Genomic DNA, 21100 nt, shown 5'->3' on the forward strand with positions numbered 1-21100 from the left:
CATCACTCACTCCGAGCAGTTCCATCTGGTCCTCAAACTTCCCAACATGTCTGATGGGATCTGCCTTTTCTGTATAAATTGGCAGTACCGGTGCTTTGTACCTTGCTGGTGGCTGGGCTGCTCTAATTCGAGCACAGAATGGGCTGCCACTCCTGTGGTCTATTGCATCTATCTCGGAAGGTCGTTTCGACAAACCTTGCACTGCAGCTGCTAGCATGTCAAGCTGGGCTTGGATGGCTGGTGCAACTGATGAGGTTCCAAGGTCTTGACCACCTGGTCGGGCATTACCATCTAGCGCCCCACCGTCAAGTATTTCTACTTGACTGGCAGGGCGGTCCAGATTTTGCCCTTCGACCGGGACGGTCCTCCTCTTGTTGGTGATAACATCCCTTAGATCCTTCGATTTCCTAGAGGGCTTACTACGCAGGACTTCCTCTCTCCTGCTACGCTACTGGTCGGGGTGCAGTGGAGGCTTTTTGGCGCGCTCTGGGCAGTTTTCTCCTTCTTGTGGGTTATGGCCCTCCTTTTCCTTTGACTGGTTGGTGGGATGACTATCAGCCTCATCACGACCATGCCCATCTTGAACTGTGAGGTCCTCTTATCTCGAGGAGCTCTATTTTGCTCCTGCCCAGGTGGAGTCTTCTTACTACCCGATCGGTGACTTCCAGATCTTGAAGTTTCTGATCGGTGACTCCTGGAGGGGGTCCTAGAGTGCTCCCTTTGTGTTGAGGCAGTGTGCGATCGGACTCCGTCTTCCTCACGACCAGGTGGGTTATTACCACCCGTCCGTGGTCCTTGCTCCTAGAGGGGGTCCTCCTCGTGCTGCAGCTTGGGCATTGGCTTGGGCCAACTGGGTAGCTGCCTCTAAAGCAAGTGCTGCTTCACGATGTCTCCGATTGACCTCCTCTTGTTGTTGTCTGAGCTCCTCGCTTCTGGCCTCCATATCGCGTCTTTACTGCTCTAACGCCGCTCTCTGCCTGGCCATCTCTTCAGCAAACGCCTCCTGCTTGGCGTGGAATTGTGCCATCTCCTCCTGGAAGGCCCCCATGGCCTCTTGGAACTCTTCAACTTCTGAAGTCACGTCCTCGAGCATGACTCTAGGCTCATTATCATGGTCTTGTGGGCTAGGACCTTCTGATCTAGCAGGCTCTTTAGAGGAGCTTGTCTTCTTGGAGGCTGCATTGGTGTTCTTAGGTGCCATATGACTTCAGGGACCGTCTGTATTTCTCTTCAGGCTCACAATGAAAGCACCAAAATGTTGACCGCATTTTTGGCCAACGACATGAGAACGTCAAAAACGACAAACCTTCAAGAGAAATAAAATGACACAGATGGTTTTTGAACAGAAAGTAAATAACAAACGCAATTTTTATAGTGGTTCAACACCAATATGTTGGTAATAGCCTAATCCACTTAGAGTTGTGATTATAGATCTGTACTCAAGATCAGATGAACTGAGCCAACTGAGTTTCTTCAGTACAGATTACAAGAATACAAGAATTCGTTATGATACCAGCACTTTCTCTCTCTAGAAAACTCAGACCCAAAATTTCCCAAAAGTCTCTCAAAAGAAGAGGAAGCCCTTTCTGATCCCATAAGCCATATATTTATAGGCTTAGGATCATACATTTGATATCCCCTAGAATCGGGATATTTTATTATATTTATTATATTTAAATTACAAAAAACATTCAAAATGTAACAAAACCCCCCAATTTGTGGGAAGAATGAGAGATTCTCGCGCGTGCCAAGACCGGTTCTTGTTGTAGCTGTTTTTGGGAACCTTGGCTTAGTCCTCCTCTATCTATTCGACCCATATCTCCTACTGACCACCCATGCAAGTGCTGGTCGAACACACCTCTACTGGATAGTCACGCACTTAGCTAGTAGGATATATACTTGCTGGTCGGACATGTGCATGCTAGTAGGATATATACTTGCTGGTCGGACATGTGCATGCTGGTAGGACATACACTTGCTGGTAGGACCACTTGCTGGTAGGACATACAAGTGCTGGTAGGACATGCACTCCTCTCCTCTAACATGGCACTATGGTCTAGCATGCCATGTCTCTCCTCTAACACGGCACTCTCCTCTAGCATGCCATTTCTCTCGTCTAACATGGCAATCTCCTCTAGCATGCCATGTCTCTCGTCTAACATGGCACTCTCCTCTAGCATGCCAGTGCTGGTAGGACATGTGCATGTTGGTAGGACAATGTCACTCCTGGGCAGCAATGTCACTCCTGGGCAGACACACACCTGACTGGTCGGACAAGGTCATGCCTGGTCGGTCATGACACTTCTCAAGCAGTCAAAACTCTTCATCAGTCTACCGGGTCACTTTATCACAACTCTGAGGAGTCAATGTATTTATTGACTATTAATGTGTCTCTTACTGACCATGCACTACCACTTGTCACCTCTATTGCCACGTCATCGATCTCCAATTTTTGGGGATAACAAGTTCATTTCTTCCCGCCTTAAGGTTTTCATGGCCATCTTCGATGCGAATGTATTTTTGTGCTCTCTGATAGAAGTGGTCTCAGTCGGTGACCTCTCTTTTAAGCATATTATCCCATAGCTTGCTGTCTGGATACACTCCGACCATGATTGCCATCTTGAGTTCCCCTTGGGTTAGGCTCCCTAATTTAGCTGCTTCCATGTTGAACATGCGTATATAGGCTTTTAGGCTTTCATCTTCGCCCTGCTTTATGCTTTCCAGACTGGTACCTGACATTGTATAGTCACGAACAACGTGATGTTGTTGGAGAAACTAAATGGAGATGAGATCTCGTCCTCCTCGCCTTCTCCTCTGCCTCCTGAGGCCGTGTCAATGGTCTCAGCTGGCTCTTTCGCCAACAGATCTTGAAATTTGGTGAGGTAATGCCCCAGAGCTCAGTGTAAAGGAAAGAGAAGTACACGTCCTAGTTGAAACACAAGACCTGGTAAATCATTTCTCCAATGCCGCCACCAACTCGGCATCAACTCCTGTCACTTTCAGTTTAAGCTCCTTGATCTAAGTTGGCCTTCTCCTAGACATTTTTAGACTTGGGCAGCGTCCTCCATGGCGAAATTTCATTCAATTGCCTCTTGTTCCTTTGAGGTGAGCTGGTTGATGTGCCCGACCACGTGGTTTGTAAGCCTTTGGAGTGGGGCTCGTAGGTGCTCGAGATTCTTTCCCACCTCGATGTGGGTAGCTAGTATTGTGACAGGTGGAACTGTCTAGACAACCTGGGGAGCTGAGGTCTCGATTACCCGGGGAGCGTCATTGATTGTTAGCGCCGAAGCTCGGGGTTGTTGTGTTAGGAATAGTGCCCTTAAAGCTATTGTAGTTGACAAATGTTTTAAATGAAATAAATAAATGAATTGAATTATTATATATAGACTATGTCTGATATTATATTGATAATATTAAGTAAATATAAAAAAATTCCAAAGTTCGATGACATGCAATCAGAAGTGATAAGTGGTAATGCATGGTCAGTAAATGACACATTAATAGTTAATAAATGTGTTGACCAAGGAAGTGCAAAGGTTGGAAGTTGACCTATGGAGTTGTGATATTACTGGTCAGGAAATGAATTTACCTGGTCAGAAAGTGATTTGACTGACCAGGTAAGGTTTCTGTCCGACTAGTAAGGGTCTAAACCGACCAGTAAAAAATTATGTCCGACTAGTCACTTCAGAAAAAAGTGTTTTGCCCGACCAGTAAAGTATTTTGCTAGACCAGTAAAGTGTTTTGCCCGACCAGAAAAGTGTTTTGGTAGACCAGTAAAGTGTTTTGCTAGACCAGTAAAGTGTTTTGCTAGACTAGTAAAGTATTTTGCTAGACCAGTAAAGTGTTTTGCCCGACCAGTAAAGTGTTTTGCTAGACCAGTAATGTGTTTTGCTAGACTAGTAAAGTGTTTTCCTAGACCAGAAATGTGTCATGCTAGACCAGAGATGTGTCATGTTAGACCAGAGGTGTGCTAGAGGTGCTTTGCCTATACCGACCAGAGGTGTGCTAGAAGGTGCTTGCCTATAATGACCGGTGGGCTTTATTGGCCGACCAGTCACTTCGAGGATGGATTTGGTCGATCCACGGATCAGAATCTCAGAAGTTACTGTCTAGTAACTCTTCAGTAAAGCTTGAGTAACGACTTCAACCCAAATCATTTGCTACTGCCGCGGGAATCTCTCAGATATCCCGGAATAATAGCTATATTATTGTAATTTGAATTTATTTATATTTTATTAATTAAAGTTGGTTGGAAGAATCAAGGACCCTGTCTAAGGGATATTTCTAATGTACGATCCATGAGCCTATAAATAAATGGCTCATGGCATCATTTAGGGGGCTGGTCTTTTGAATGAAAAAAAGAGCTCTCTGGTTTTGAGAACTTGGGATTGATCTTTTGGAGACTTGAAGACTCTCTAATTTTTGAGACTTTGGGACTGTGACTTGGGGAATTCTTGGGGAATTTTCTGAGAGAGCTTAGAGAGAGAAAGCTTGTATTCTCTAGAGAGAGAAACTCTGTATTTTTCTACTTACACTTAAGAAACTCAGTTGGCTCAAGTTCATCTAATCTTAAGTGTAGGATACATATATTACAACTCCAAGTGGATTAGGCTATTACCAACAATTGGGGCTTAACCACTATAAAAATTACGTGTGTTATTTACTTTCTATTCAAGGTTTATTGTCGTTTTTGCGTCTACTCGCAGTTGGCCAAAATCGTGGTCAAAATTTTTGGTGCTTTCATTGAGAGCCTAAAGAGAAGAAACACACTACTATCATATCATTATGGCACCCAAGACTACTAATGTAGCATCCAAGAAGTCAGGCACGTCAAAAGAGCCTGCTAGATTAGAAGGTCCTGGACCTCAGAACCCTGAGATTGAGCCTAGGGTCTTGCTCGAGGAGACGACTTTAGAGGTTGAACAACTCCAAGGAGCAATAAGCACTTTCCAAGAGAAGATGATGAAATTCAATGCTCGGCAGAAGTCTTTCGCTGAAGAGATGGCCAGGGAGAGAGCTGCGTTAGAACAGCAAAAACAGGAGATGGATGCCAGGAGTGAAGATATTAGGCAACTACAGGAGGAGGCTGATCGGCGACACCGCGAGGCTGCACTTGCTCTAGAAGCGGCCACTCAACTCACCCGGGCCAATGCCCAGACTGCAGCACTAGGAGCAGCCGCACAGGGAGCAAGAAATAATAATGCTGGTCGGAGGACCACTAACAGAGCCAATTCTCGGGGACCGGACAGAAGTCGGAGTTACCCCCCTGGTCGGGAAGATGATGGGGTCCGATCCGGAACTGCCTCGACGCAAAGGGAGAACTCTAGAACCTCCTCCAGGAGCCACCAATCAAAAACTTCTAGATCAGAGAGTCACTGATCGGGTAATAAAAAGAGTCCACCCAGGCACGATCAGACCAGGACTCCTCGAGATAAGGGGAGTTCACAATTCAAAGATGGGTATGGTCGTGATGAGGCTGATAGTCATCACACCGACCAGTCAAAGGACAAAGAGGGCAATAAACAACAAGGAGGAAAAGACTTCCCGGGACGTATCGAAAAGCCACCACTACATCCCGACCAGCAGCGTAGTTGGAGAGAGTAGGTTCTGCGTAGTAAACCCTCTGAAAAATCAAAAAGTATGGTGTTTGATCGGTTAGGAGAACATGCTTCCCAGAAGGATCTAAGGGACGTTATCACCAACAAGAGGAGGATTGTCCCAGTTGAAGGGAAAAATCTGAACCGCCCTGCTAGTCAAGTAGAAATACTTGACGACAGTGCACCAGATGGTAATGCTCGACTAGGCGGTCAAGACCTTGGAACTTCGTTTGTTGTACCAGCCATCCAAGCCCAGCTTGACTTGCTAACAGTTGCAGTGCAAGATGTGTCAAAACAACCTTCCAGGATGGATGCGATAGACCACCGGAGTGGCAGCCCATTTTGTGCCTGGATTAGAGTAGCCCAGCCGCCGGCAAAATATAAAGCACTGGTGCTGCTAGTATATACAGAAAAGGCAGATCCCATTAGACATGTTTGGAAATTTGAGGACTAGATGGAACTGCTCGGGGTAAGTGATGATTATCGGTGTAGAGTTTTCTCGACTATATTGTCGGATACTGCCCAGGAATGGTATTGGAAGTTTAAGCCGAACTCCATTACCTCTTGGGAAGCATTCAGGAAGGAGTTTTGTAGACAATTCAGTGCTGCTCGGACTCCACCAGTTTATGCCAACCATTTGGCAGATATAAAACAAGGAAAGATGAGTCTCTAAAAAATTATATACAGAGATTCATGAGAGAAGCTAATAGAGCAACTGTTGTAGGAGACTAGGGGAAGATGGTTGCCATATCCTCTGGGATAACATATCGGAGCCCTTTGTGGGATAGTATACATAAAAATCCAAATTCAACACTTAAAAAATTTCTTGACCGAGCAGACAAGTATATGAAATTGGATGATGCAATCGAGAAAGAGGAGAGTGGCATAAACAATTCGGGCAGAGACACCCCAAGGAGAAGGAGGCAGCAACAATTCTGGGGTCAAACGATAAAGAACTCCACCCTTGCAACCCGGGCCTATGGACTTTACCTTAGACACTATATGTGGAGGTCCACACTACTTGGTTGAGGATAATAACAAAGCAAGGGAGAGGTATGCCCAGATACTTTGACATGAGCTGAATGCTAGGATCAGATAGGGTGAACGGAGCTTGATCAGGAACCAGGAATGGCAAGCATCTAAGGATATATTATCAATAAATACCGCTTTTAGAGTGGTAGTTTAATTTCAAGTTGCTTAACTTGATATTTAAATTTGGTTTTTGAGCTGGTTATTTGGTGACTAGTCATTTATTTTTGAACAATTTTTGTTGTTTAAGACTCATTATTAGACACATTTTGTCTTTTTTTTTTATGAGTAATAGAAGAGACTACGCGCAACGTGGTCGATCCTTGCTACAAATGTGCATGTGTGTTAATTATCCGAACAGTGTTCAACTGGTCAGTAAAATCGGATAGTGTTCAACTGGTCGGTACATTCAAGCAGTGTTCAACTGCTCAAATATTTTCCATATATTTTATGTGTTTCACGAGAAATTAACTGCTCGAACAGATTCGGTCAAGTAGCAAGTGACCAATGATCTTTCAACCCTCGATCACTTGGGGGGCACATGGGGTATACTGGTATATAATTTAACACATGCAATAAGAGCACGAGTTAAGATATCTCTTTTTAGGCTGACTTGTAAATTTTCGAAGTCAAAAAAGGCCATTAAGTTACCTTGTTTGACCAAGCTTAAGTAACTTGGAATTTTTTAAAATTTCAAGTTAGAAGCAGATATTCGTGTGACAATAAACATTATGCTCATAAAATGTTAGAGCAATAAGAGTTTGAGAAAGTATACTTAGTAGGGACTTATGAAATGTCTAGAATTTCTATGTTGGAAAACTAAGTACTCATGCAAAAATATAAGGCATACATCAGAGTGACTTTACTATTCACAAAAAAATTATAATGTTTTAAGTATAAAAAGACTTAGAATGTGTCAAGTTAGCAAAAAAATGTGTTCTCTTTAATATATATATATATATATACATGCAGATTTTATTGACAAAATAATTAAGGAATTTTTTTTAGATGACTAAAGAATTTAATTAATAAAATGTGAGTATAATTAGCCATTTTCCAACTTTTAGATAATTATGAATTAATATGAAATTTGGTGACCTAGAGATCTTATTTTTAACAAAGGTCAATTTATGTCACGTTTTTGTATTATCTACTTAATTAGGTTTTGCCAAATTAAATAGAGAACTTTTTTATGAAATTAATTTATTTTTGTCAAATTAATTATTTAATGAGAAATACACAAATATTGTCATGTTTTATCTTTATTGCAATAATAAATGAGAATTATTATTTCGGTACAAATATGGCTAAAGAACTAGTTCAATAAAATAATTTTGTGAAATAAATTTAGAGTGAAACTTTATGATCTAAAGAGGTAATAAGGTAATATTAACAAAGTTGGTAAATTATTCATTTCTTGCTGAATTTTTAAGAAAGTAGAAATAAAATTAGGAAATAGAATTTACCAATTTCAAGGAAATTTTTAAGAACCCTCCCACGTATGCAAGTTGATGTTTACGTTCAAATGTAAGATAATTGATCAAGTGCATTGTCATTGTTTTGAAACTATTAAGATTTCCTTAGCATAAATGGTATTATCCTTTATAAGTTTATGTGAGATTATTGTACATGGCCCATGCACATGTGGGGTATGTCTGTATGGTGTGTTTGGTTTTATATGGTATTAAGATGAGTGTTTCATTGTTATTCTAGGCTCGTTGTGAAGTATCCTACTCTTTAATTTGCTTAGACTTGAGGTAAGAAAGTTAGCTAGAATTCTTATTTTATCAAGTTGAATCGTATGACTGTATGAAAAGCAGAGTGTTGTTAGCGTGCTTAATGCGACACAACAAAGGAGTTACTAAGGTATGACATAACTCATATGGCGGACGCACCGAGGTTATTCTAGGACCTGAGATCCTAATTACTTCACAGAGGAGGATTTACTAGTTTATGCTTTACTGGTTACGTCATAGAATTGTCTGCTTTATTTTTTATGATGATATGTCTATGATATGCCATTTTAAGCTTATGTACGATGGTAATAGTTTTATTTTGTATTGATGTTAATTGTTGTTCTTGTTTGTACTTCCTTACTGGACTTTTATCTCACGCCTTTGCTTTACCCCTCTTACGTAGGCGATAGGTTTTCTAATTGGCATGCATGGTTATGTGGGGTGTTCCATGATCTAAGTATGTATGTCGTGTGGGTCTGATGAACGGAAAACGATCTAGCAACGCCTAGGAACATTTTTATGAGTTTGTCCTATTTAATTATATTTTTAGTGGGACTTGAACATTTTATTTTAATTTGCATGAAAGACATTATGTTTTTATTTTACAAATGAGTCCATATTGTATGATTTGATAAGGTCCCACTGAACTTTTAAACAATTGTGGTATTTTTCTAAATAAATATCAGTTAGGTATCATGTAGCATCCACAATTTGCTAATAAGGCTTAGGGCCTTGATTAGCATGCCTAGAGGGCAATAAGTGGTTTATTATGTTAATATATGAATTTGATGATTATGTGGTTAGAAATGCATGTGTTAGGTGAATGAAATATGCATGTGGGCCCCATATGATTGTTAGTGGCGTATTTATAATTTTAGCTCGTTGAGGGCATAAATGCAATATTTATGTATATTGTGATTGATACCACGTGTGAGTGGTGATATAATTGTGACGTAGGATCCGAGACAGTCCTAGGAAGCAGTTTAGCTGAAAAGTCACAATGGCGTCAAATACCCGGCTCGGGAGGAACCTAAGGGTATTTTGGGTATATAATATGAGTTTTGGATTTATTAAGTCTCAAGTAGTAATTTAGTAATGATATGAGTATGCTGGGATAAACGAGATTTTTTAGGTACACTCGAGGACTTAGCGGGATTTGGGTGAAATGACGGAATTTCCTTTGAAGTTAGTGTAAGAATTTTATTAGGGGAAAGGGCAAAATTGTAATTTGGCATATATCTGAATATTTTGTTGGAAGTCTAGAGAGAACCAAAAAGCTAGGAAAGGAAGAAGGAGAAGAGTTGATCTTCTTTGGGGTCAAGGAATGAATTCAAGGCTGAAGTTGGGGCAACTAGAGTCAAGCATAGGCCAAGATTAATTTAGAGGTAAGGCTTCATCTCTGATTTTGAGTCTCCTTGCATGTTTTTTGAGAGTTTGGGTTGAATGCTGAAAATTGGATTTGTGGTTTAGTGATTGTCGGATTCAACTTGGGAATCAAAGGAATTAAGCTTGAAGTTAAATTTGAAAGCATCTCAGGTTGAATTTCTACTTGAGGTAAGAGTTCCACACATCTCTGAAGTTTACTTGCTGGTGTGTTTTAAGTTTTCTGAATGGTGGTTTAAACTTTGTGAAGTGTGGTTTAAGTTTTTGTTAATTTTGAACCACTAGGTGATTCTTGGAGTTGATTGTGTGTTTAGGTTTGTTGCTATTGTTTCTGAGTTGCCATACTGTTTATTTGGGGTTTTAGGTCGAATTGGGACTCGGGTGTACCTTGGTATTGATTTGGAAGAGTTTTGGCTCGAGAAAAATGTTGGGAAAAACTCGGTTTTATGGGTTTGTGTATGAGCTCCGCGACCCTGTTCTTCTGTGTCGCAGTGCTAGGTTGAATCAGGACAAGGGAGGCTTGCTGGGCGCCGCGACCCCTATAGGGCTATGCCGCGACGCTAGGCCAATTTCAGGAGATGGGAAATTGTGTTTTTAGGGTTTTGGCTCAGGGGGCTCGGGGGATGCTTTCGCTACCTTGTGTGGGGAAACAGGAAGTCCCGAGAGGATGGGATTGGTTCCGGGGGATGGTTATGAATTGGTTACTAATGAGAGTGTTATGTATGTGTTGTGACTAGGTTTTCAGCGAGGCTCGGGTTCGAGGAATGTGCTCGGGATTTCGGTGCTCAAGAAGCTCGGGACACAGGTAAGAAAACTGTTGTACCCGTAGAGCAGGGCGAGGCCCCCATAGTTGTGTTGCTGGCCACGACCCTATATGATTGTGTGCAGGTCGTAGCCCCATTGATTATGTTAATACATGTTTAAGTATTTGTTTAATTATGCTATGTGTGCATATATGTGAATGAACGGCAAGAGCCGGGAATAGTGAAGGCGAAGAACGGCAAGAGCCGGGAACAACGAAGGCCGAGAATGACAAGGGGCTGGGTGTAGCATTTAGCACGCGGAGTGCGAGTTACCAGGGTGAGACCCTAAATGATACCTGGGATATCCTCACGGTGTAGACCGCAAACCCAGGGCCTTGTAAAGCGCCTGGGACGGCATGGCCGTATGTGTTAAGTGAAAGATATGCATATGTTATCTGTTTGTGTGAGTTTTCTTGCTGGCTTCAACTCACGGGTGCTCTATGGTGCAGATTAGGACAAGGGAAAAGTCGACCAACCATGAGTACAGAGAGCGTGAAGCGGCGCGTACATGTTCGGCCTGCCTGGCTGCCACGGTCAGGGTATTTTTGGGAGACACTTGTATAGTCGACTTTAATTATATTTTTGAGTTGTAAATATTTGTAAACAGTATTTTGGGATCCCAAATGTATAACGCTTTATAATTTTCAATGAATTGATATATTTTTAAATTATGAGATTTTTTTATGGATTAGCTACACTTTTGTCTTAAAACCTCGATTAGCGATTTAATTGTACGTTTAAACTCACTTAGTAATGACTCTAAGGAAGTAGGGCGTTACATATCATTTGCAAAAGATAGCAGAAAAGGGTGTTTTACATTTAATCATTTATTTATTCAACAATCACTAAAAATAAGCAATATTTGAAATAACATACTTCAAAAGTGTGGTACGTTACATCTTACACCATCCATATCTTTCCCATCACCCTCATTAAGCAAACTCGTTCACTCTATTGATCTCCTTTGAGCATTGGCTTGGTTCTTGATTGGATCTGACTCATTCATTCATTTCTTTTCTTTTCCAAAATTACTCTCGTGTTGTGCCTGGAATTTGGGTTAATCTCCATGCTTGGCCTTAATGTTTAATGGTCTTTTGATTTCTTCATAGATTTCGAACAGCATATCATCCAAAATCAGGGACTCGTCTTCATAACCCTGACTTGTTCCCACATCCTCATGCGCATTTTCGGTCGTCCTCCTGTTTTGAGCTTCTTGGTAGTTGTCTTTCTCTCCTTCCAGTGCTACAGCTTTTGTTCGTGTTTTCCTTGTGAATTCTCTAAGAGAATTAGAAAAATAATTTAGAAAAGCATATATTTACCACCGACGACGCAAATTGTTAGATCCAAAAATTTCGCAAGCACAATCAATCAGTGTATCGTCAAGGCATGGTTGAGAATTGATTGTACTTGGATAAATCTACCATGAAAACCATGGAGATGTCCACCAAGTCTTGGAAAAATCAAGAGAAAAAACCTTCTGGGGTGTCTTGCAAGAAGGCACTCTAACGCTCAAGTAAGTAATGATCCTCTCAAAATCTCACAAGTGAAGTATGAAAAGTTAACAAGGAATCAAATGTCCCTTTTTAGGTCCAATTGGGTGTTGTTTATAGATAAATAAGTTGATCAAAGAGTACAGAGAAACTTATCCTGATTGGTCCTCATCACCATGCCTAAGGCATCAAATAATCATTTTAAATACAAGGTTTTATAAAATTATTTCATAATTTTTTTCATTTTTCCTTCATAATTATTTTTGATTTAATTTCTAAACCATTGATTAGTGTAATTTTGATATGTTTTGGATTTTTGGAGACTAATCGCGTGTTTGAAGTTATTTGGAAGGAGTTTAGAGTGTTTCGGTTGAAGCGGTTGAAGTCCGGAAGCTTAGTATTACAAGTCTAAAACTTCACGCTCAATTTTGGCATTGCTCCAGCCATCTTTTGGAAATTGTGCAATAAATAATAGTTGTAGAAATTTTTATAAGAATTGCAAATCATTCTGAATCATTTCATACCGTCATTAGCTATAGTTGAGGAAAATTTGGGTAGGAAATTGAAGAGAAGATTATTGTTCAGGCCCCAGGTCGTAGTGGAGATAATTCCTATGTAACGGCCCACATTTAGGGCACCGGGTAAACCATAGTTTGGGTATTTTAATTCCCTGTATTATGTATTATTTCAGGGGAACATTTTATGTTACAAGAAGTTCGTGAAGTTTGAATGCTAGTCATATTGTGATAAGTGCAGTTTTTTAGAAACTGAGACCTTTGGTCGTGGACCGGGTCAAAAACCCTAATCGGGTAAAAATCTCAGATAAAATATTCGGGATGGAATAATTATAGCAAAACTAAGTTTGAGCATAAACTTAAAAAAAATTACTATAGGTTATTTTAATAATAAAATATGATAATTTTGGTGATGTCACATTTTTATTTCAATTGATTTTTCTCACTAAGAAAAATTAATCAAAACTATACATTATGCTAAATGCCTTTTTGACCTTATGTTCAAGCTTATTTGAGGATTAATAAAATTTAAATTAAGGGCACTTTGAGACATGTATGACTGATTATTTTCCCATGTTATCATTTTTTTTATGGAAAAGAAAACTAAGCTAACTTCAACACTCAATCTCACCATCCAAGACCCCAACCGTACCCCTCCCTCTCTCTTACTCCATCTCATTTTTTCAGCACACACTCATCTCTCTCAAAGCTCCCTTCTCTCTCTAGAAGTTTAGAGCACCAACGAAGAAAAAAAAAAACTCTACAAATCCTAACTATGTCATTTTTTCTCCATCTATTTTTCTCTTCTTCATGGCTAGTTTTAATAATTGTTTTATAGTTCATGAAACACCATATATCTCAGCCCCTTAAAATTTTAAGAAGCTCCATTGAAGGTTTCACAAAAAGCTTGAACCAAAGTTAAGAAAAAGGGTGAGTTCTTTTGTTTCTTCTGACCATATTTATTTTCCTTCTTCTTCCTATGTTGACCAAACCTTTAAGGGTTCTAAAACTCTATGCATGTTGGTTTAACAGTCACCACATCCATCATCTGAAACCTAGGTGTGGTTGATGCGTGTGAGCACCATCATCTACATGCATGCAAGCTCAGAAGGAAATTTTTTTATAGAGGTAAACCCTAGAGCAAACTCTTTTTAAGCATCCCTCTCCTTTTCTTTTTCTAGCTCTATAATCTGATTCTTAGTGTTTATGGGAAGGGATTCAAGTGTGCGAAGTGTTGACAAGTGATCCAAAATTCTAAGTGCTCAACCACCCCAAAGGCTTGAACATAATGAGGTAAAACTCTTGATTCTTGCCATAACAATTTAATGGCTTTAGAAAATATGAATTTGATTGTCGTTTTGTGAGTTAAATTAGTTATTTGGGTTGTAATAAGGTTATTTAGTGGGCTGATGATGCATGCATGTGGTTTATGTAGAGCTTGGTAGCTTGGAATCTAATGTTCCATAGGATTGGTTGATGCATGTTTGTTGCAAAAACTTTTCAGTGGCTTCCAAAAGGCCAAATCATACATAAATGACCTAACTATTCAATGAGAGTTTATGCAATGAATTATTTGAAAAAATTACATGATTTTAACATATTGAACCAATGAAAAATATTTTATATAACTCATGTTATGAGTTTTTTGGAATCTAGTGCAAGCTGGATTAGGGTTTGGCAGCTCTGGCCATAAAACTTTGAACTGTTATTTGAGTGGGTAAAACTTATTATTTTTAGCTGAAATTTTTATTGAATGTTCTGGACATACTGAATATGAATCCCATGAATTATTTAAAAAAAATTCACTATAGTTTTGGAGTTAAAAGTTTCCAATTTAGATGTTCAAAACTGTTTGCTGCCAAAATAGTATTTTTACAGTGGCTTCCAATGGACCAAACACTAGGTTATTTATCAAATTTTAAAATGGGACTATAAGAATTTCATTATTTAGGAAGACTACTTGATTTTTGCATTTTGAAACACAAAAAAAATGTTATCTCTAGGTCAAGTTATAAACTTTTTGTGATTAATGTGCAAGCTGGAGTAAAAAAACTGACAGCTTGAAGAGTGCATGTTTGAGCAAAGTTTTGACAAGTTTAAAATCAACATTTTTAGATGGTTTTAATTATTTACACTCTTTTTATATTAATTAAAAGTCGTGCAAGAGTTGACTAAGAAATAACCCATAGATTGTAAGTTTTGTTTTTTCTAGAAAGGTTGTCAAATCAAATTATGTTTTGGACAGATTTGGTTTTTTAAACTATATGGCATAATTCGCTAGTCAAAACATGTTTCTTTTTCTTAACGTAAATATAAGATAACATTCAATGGATTAAGGGTTAAGATTTAAGTGGCTTAAAATATAATGAGATTTTACATTTATATTGAAAAATCTTAAGATAGTACTCTTGTGTGAGATAGGACTAAAATTGTTTATTTGGTTAATTGAGATAATAAAATCTTTTTGGATAATAAAACTTAGAGTTTTTTAATTTACTGAAAATGGACCTCTTTTATTTACAATTTTAATGAAGTGGGAGATAGCGTTTAACACTTTTATTTTATAAGGAAAATAACAAAGCGGTAATGAAAGTTTTCTTTAGGCTTAAGAAAGTGGTCTCTTTATGAAAATGGGAATTTATTTCCAAATTTCAGACACCATTATTTGTAGGCATGTTTTTCTGAATAATGTGATAAGGCTATAATTTCAAGGGTTTAGTCTAAGTTTTAAGATTTAAGAGCAAATGCTATTAAAGTATTAAAAATTTGTTAAGTTCATTCCTAATCGCTCAACTGAAATACATAAACTTAATTAATCAAATGCCCTAATTAATCTGAGTCACTATGTGGTTTCACTACAGTGTTATCTAAGCGAGAAGGCTCGCTTCTAGATAAAAGATTTACACAAGCAAGCACTAAGGAGTCCGGGTAAGAAAACTTATGATATGTTTGGCTACAACATGTTAATGACTAGTTTAGATAACTAAATTATAAGCTAATAATTTGAACTTTTCGTAGAAGGTTTACTCAAGACCATGGTTCTAGAGGGTTCGTATACTCATGACTAAGGTAAGCAATTAGGGTAGCTACCGTGACGACTACGAGCTCCGGCTAGCTACTGGGAACTATGTAAGAATCTGTTTCGTCACTGGTAACTATGTAACTAAGGTTGGTTGGCCACCACAATATGTAAGAAGTCTAGTTTAACACTTGTGACATAAGAATTCGGTTAAACTCCAGGACACATAAGTAAGTTGGTTTTGATTCTGGCTTGCTACCGTGACAACTATGAACTCCGGCTAGCCACCAGGGAACTAAGTAAAAATCCAACTCACCACTAGTGACTGCGTAACTAAGGTCGGATGGCCACCGCAACATGTAAGAAGTCCAATTTAATACCTGTGACATAAGAGTCCGGTTAAACCCTGTGACACGTAAGTAGGTTAATTCGTGAATCTAATCTCTATGACTAAGATAGTATGCCAAATTCTTCTAGGAGTCTGGGTAATCGGTGTAAATAGTTTACACCCGTGGATGCTATGGTAAGATATGTTAATGCTAAGATATGTTAAGTATTGTTGAAGGTTCCTCCAAAACCCTAAGTAAGTATTTATGTTAAGATATGAATGAATAAGTATGTATGTATGTTAAGATATGAATGGCTAAGTATGTATGTAAGTTAAGATATAAATGACTAAGTAGGTATGTATGTTAAGATACGAATGACTAAGTATGTATGTACGTTAAAATATGAATGACTAAGTAAATATGTATGTTAAGATGACTAAGTAAGTATGTATGTTAAGATATGAATGAATAAGTAAATATGTATGTTAAGATATGCCTGAGTAAGTAAGTATGTATGTTACCAGTTAAGACTGTATGTATGCTCTGGGATTTTCTGCGTGCAGGTGTACTTTCAGGATATGAATTTTGGTTATGAGTCATGAACATAAGTTTTCCAAGACATTTGCACGTTCTTAAATTGTATGTTAGGGTTCGGTTTCATCAAAATCCTATTCTTGGTAGGTTATTTGCCTAGTTAAATTTAGTTTAAGTCCCTGCTTTGTTTATGTGGTTATGTTTGTTAAGTTGTTCTTACTAAGCGTTTCACTTAGCTAGTTGTTTTGTGTTGTAGGTAAGCTCAAAGGCAGAGTGGATCAATGTGTGCTGGAGTTTATTTGCGAGGATGTACACATGGACCGACCTTTTGGGAATTTATGTTTTGGTGACTAGAACCCTTATGATAACTAAGAATTATTTTGGGCTTGTTGAATGTGTTTAAAATTTTGACACTGTAATTTACCTTTAAGTATGTGCATACTTCCAAACTCTTGCATGTTTTGAAAAGGTTTTTTATATGGATTTTCTGTTACCTTATTTTTAGAAAATAGTTATGTTTTTCCGCAAATTATGTTAAGAGATTTTACGGGACGTTACAGTTGGTATTAGAGCACCGGGCTAAACCAGTTCTGTACACAAATCCACATGTACATTCATAAAGATATATCGACACTCAATTTAAGTATTGTCTTTTCATATCTGTTTCCTTTGCTTATTTTATTTACCACAATTTTATAAATTGTAGGTTATGGTCGATATGCCTGTGATAGTTGACCTTGTGATTGGAAACCTACCCATTATCCCTCCGCCTAGGATTTATTATTATTAATTTTTTCACAATGAGGTTCTATGCCACTTCGAGTATGATCAACGACATCGGCGTGCCATTTGGCAATGGACGCAGTACATGACAAAAGTCTTCAGTAGAGCCAACACACCTGAGCAACGAAAAGTGTGGTATGCCAGCACTTGTTTGAAAGGTACAATTTTGTCACAGATGTGAGCAGCTGATTCGTGACACATGGGATGACTTCTGTATGCAGCTCAAGATAGCATTTGGACCATGGATTGGCAAATCTTCATGGTTGATAGCATACCTCGAGGTAGGGCAGTAGATCTACAGGAGGATTCCGAGCAACTAGATGAGGATTCTGACATTGAGCTGGATATGCTGATGGATATGATAGATTAGGGTTTGTTGTGAAAGTCTTGTTGATACTTTTGTAAAGACTTTGTAAACTTACTAAGTTGTAGAACTTTTAAATAGTGGTAGCAGGCGTATGTAGAAACCCCATGCATAGTTAGGGTTTTGTTTTATATTTATATTTCTGCTAACTAAAACTTTGTGGCATGACCGGTTGTGATCATTTTGTATTGCTAGGTTATATCCCTGAATGTTATGACTACCTGCTTTGGGTTGAATCAGTACGGTTCTTCTTTTTTGTGTATGAGCAAAACTTGTATGCTCATTTAATGCTAGGTTAGTATTCTCCCCTACTATACATTTTTGTATAGAAATTTACGATGGTGCCTAATACCAGAGCCAGGGTAGGCCATCAAGGCGATAATGCACAGGATCCAAAAGAGCAACCGGCTATGAACCCGCTAGTTCCAGCAAGCCTAGGGTGAGGTCAGGGGGGCAAATCAAGGACCTGACCTTGCTGCTCAAATTGAGGAGCTCCGTAGGGACATCGAAGCTCAAAATTCTTGCATCGAGCAGGAACATAAGAGGCAGGTGGACTCCCAGCCCGCCAAACAGAGATGTTTCATACATTACTTGAACGCCTCCTAGCAGCACTGGCTAACAACCAGAATGAACCAGAAGTAGTTGCGACTGGAGTAGTGAACCAGGATCCACCGGCTGGTGGGTCATGGGTTGAAGCATAGGTTGAGACACCGAGGGTGGCCCAACAGAAACCCATCTCTGAGGGTTTGGTCGCCATAATCCACCCACCTTTGAAGGTACTGCTGACCCAGTGGTGGAAGAAGAGTGGATCAACATACTAGAAAGGGTCTTCGATTTCATCAAAATTTCTGAGCATGAAAAGGGGATTTGTGCAATTTATATGTTGAGAAAAGATACCTGCATCTGGTGGGATGTTCCAAAGAAGGGTCATAATGTGGCCGAAATGGAATGGCTAGAATTCCTAGTCTTGTTCAACTCTAAGTATTACAGTCGTACTGTGATTGACCACGAGGTGGTAGAGTTTACGACTCAAAAGCAAGGAAATTTCAGCATCTAGGAATATACGAGGAAGTTTGATCACTTATGCAGATTTGCACTGGATCTGGTTAGTACTGAATCAACTAAAGTATGGAGGTTTATGAGAGGACTTCGAGGAGATATCAAAAAACTCGTCAACATAAGGAAGACATGTTTGAAAATAAATGCAGAAGTAGTGGAGTGAGCTCCTCACTAAGAGTCATGGTATGGGCTGCAAAAGGAAGGAATCCCAGAAGTTTGAATAAAGAAAGTTTACCTATGCTAATTTGGGTTAGACCTAAACTAACTGAAATGGCTCCAAGGGAAGGTTTTTCCCCAACACCAACCACAATAAAGGAAATTTTGGAACCTTGAAGGCTCAAGGGCGAGTAGCAATGGGAATAACAACAAAAAAGGGGGACCGTCTGACAGTCAGATCGGGGGTTCCAACAGACAACCCTTCAGGTGAAGATATGTTGGTGCGGTCATGGGTAAGAGTCATACCAGTTTGGATAGAGGGACGAGAATTGACAGTGGATCTGTTGATTCTAGACCTACTCAAATATGATGTAAAATTAGGGATGGACTGGTTATCTAAGTAAGGCACTGTAATGAACTGTAAAAAGAGGAGAGTGGTTTTCAAACTGGCATGAGACGAATAGTTTACGTTCGAAGGCTCAACCAGGGAAAATAAATTTGCGATGATCTCCGCTATGAAGGCGAGGAAGATGTTAGGGGACCGTTGCATTAGATATCTAGCACACGTCATGGATAAGGATAAAGAGGGCACGTTATAACCAGCTGAAGTACCCATCATATGCAAATATCCTAAAGTATTTCCTGATGACCTTCCTGGGCTACTGCCGGAGCGAGAAGTGGTGTTTGAAATAGAAATTATTCCGGGGATGACACCCATTTCAAAAGATCCCTGCCGATTGGCACCAGCATAATTGAAGGAGTTGCAGGCTCAACTACAGGAGCGGTTGGATAAAATGTTCATAAGACTGAGTCATTCTCTGTGGCGAGCCCCTAAATTGTTTGTAAAGAAGAAAGACAACTCCATGAGAATGTGTATAGACTATCGGAAGCTGAACAAGGTTACGATTAAGAATCCTGCTTCCTAGGATCGATGATTTATTTGATCAACTCAAGGGAGCATCAGTATTCTCCAAGACAAATCTCTGATCAAGTTACCATCAACTCAAAGTTAAGGAGTCAGACATACCTAAGATAGGGTTCCAGACATGGTATGGGCACTACGAGTTCGTAGTGATGTCCTTTGGACTCACCAATGCACCTGATACATTCGTGGACCTCATGAACTGAGTGTTTAGAGAGTTTCAAGATAAATTCATCATTGTGTTTATTGACGATATTTTGATATACTCGATGAACCTAGAGGAACATGCAGTGAATTTGGAAATGGTTCTTCAACGTTTGAAGGAACAAAAACTTTATGGAAAATTTTCTAAGTGTGAATTTTGGCTAGAAAAGGTGAGTTTCTTGGGCCATGTGGTGTCAGGAGAAGGGATATCTGTGGATCTTACCAAGATAGAGGTAGTAATTCAGTGGAAACCTCCAAAAAATGCTCAGGAGGTGAGAAGTTTTCTCGGATTAGCAGGGTACTATAGGCGGTTCGTAGAAGGGTTCTCGAAAATAGCTACGCCAATGACCGCTCTTACCCATAAAATTGTTAAGTTTGTATGGACCGAACAGTTTGAGAGGAGTTTCCAAGAACTAAAGACGAGATTGACCACCACCCCAGTGCTGACTATCCCCAGTGGGACAAAGGGATATGTGATCTACAGTGATGCCTCAGGACAAGGACTGGGGGCGGTACTGATGCAATATGGCAAGGTGATAGCTGATGCGTCCCAAAAACTAAAGAATTACAAAATGAACTACTCGACACATGACTTAGAGTTGGCTACAGTAGCATTCGCATTAAAAATTTGGATGCATTATCTCTATGGGATACATTGTGGCATTTACTCTGACCATAAGAGCCTCAAGTACTTCTTCAGCCAGAAGGAATTTAACATAAGGCACGCCCGTGGTTAGAATTATGCAACGATTATGATTATGACATTCTATACCATCCAGGAAAGGCCAATCAGGTGGTAGATGCTTTGAGTCAGTAGCCGATGGCATACGTGATGACAGTGCTGGAAATGCCATTGGAACTGAAAGGTGACATCTCTACGTTGGATCTCGAGGTAATAGTTCGCAAATTAGCAAATCTTTCAGTGCAACCCACCATAATGGAAGCCATACAAGGAGGAAAGATTTTGGAACCTTGGTATGACCAGATAAACATAAGGGGAGGAAGGATATACGACTAGGATTCCACATATCGGAAGATGGGGTGTTAGGATTTAAAGGTAGAATCTGTGTTACCAATGATGCAGAGATTAAAAGGCACATCTTCTATGAGGTACACAATGCCCCTTATGCAATGCACCCTGGTGCCACAAAAATGTAACAGGATTTAAGGAAATATT

General features: G+C 39.5%; 1 protein-coding gene across 1 annotated transcript; it reads left to right on the forward strand.

Annotated features, from left to right (window-relative positions):
- Positions 1–19988: 19988 nt before the first annotated feature.
- LOC133806485 (uncharacterized mitochondrial protein AtMg00860-like) lies at positions 19989–20793 on the forward strand. The gene is made up of 2 exons (XM_062244582.1): positions 19989–20611; positions 20703–20793. Exons 1-2 carry the CDS (start codon positions 19989–19991, stop codon positions 20791–20793), a joined length of 714 nt encoding a protein of 237 aa, XP_062100566.1.
- The last annotated feature ends 307 nt before the right edge of the window (positions 20794–21100 follow it).

Source organism: Humulus lupulus, chromosome X, assembly GCF_963169125.1.
Source record: "Humulus lupulus chromosome X, drHumLupu1.1, whole genome shotgun sequence".
In the NCBI taxonomy this organism is placed as follows: domain Eukaryota; kingdom Viridiplantae; phylum Streptophyta; class Magnoliopsida; order Rosales; family Cannabaceae; genus Humulus; species Humulus lupulus.

Bases quoted from the DNA above. Each gene is read 5' to 3' on its own strand.
- LOC133806485 (XM_062244582.1), top strand. From the start codon at position 19,989: ATGAACCTAGAGGAACATGCAGTGAATTTGGAAATGGTTCTTCAACGT. The intron at 20,612-20,702 runs GTACTTCTTCAG...TATACCATCCAG, and splicing joins TCTGACCATAAGAGCCTCAA to GAAAGGCCAATCAGGTGGTA.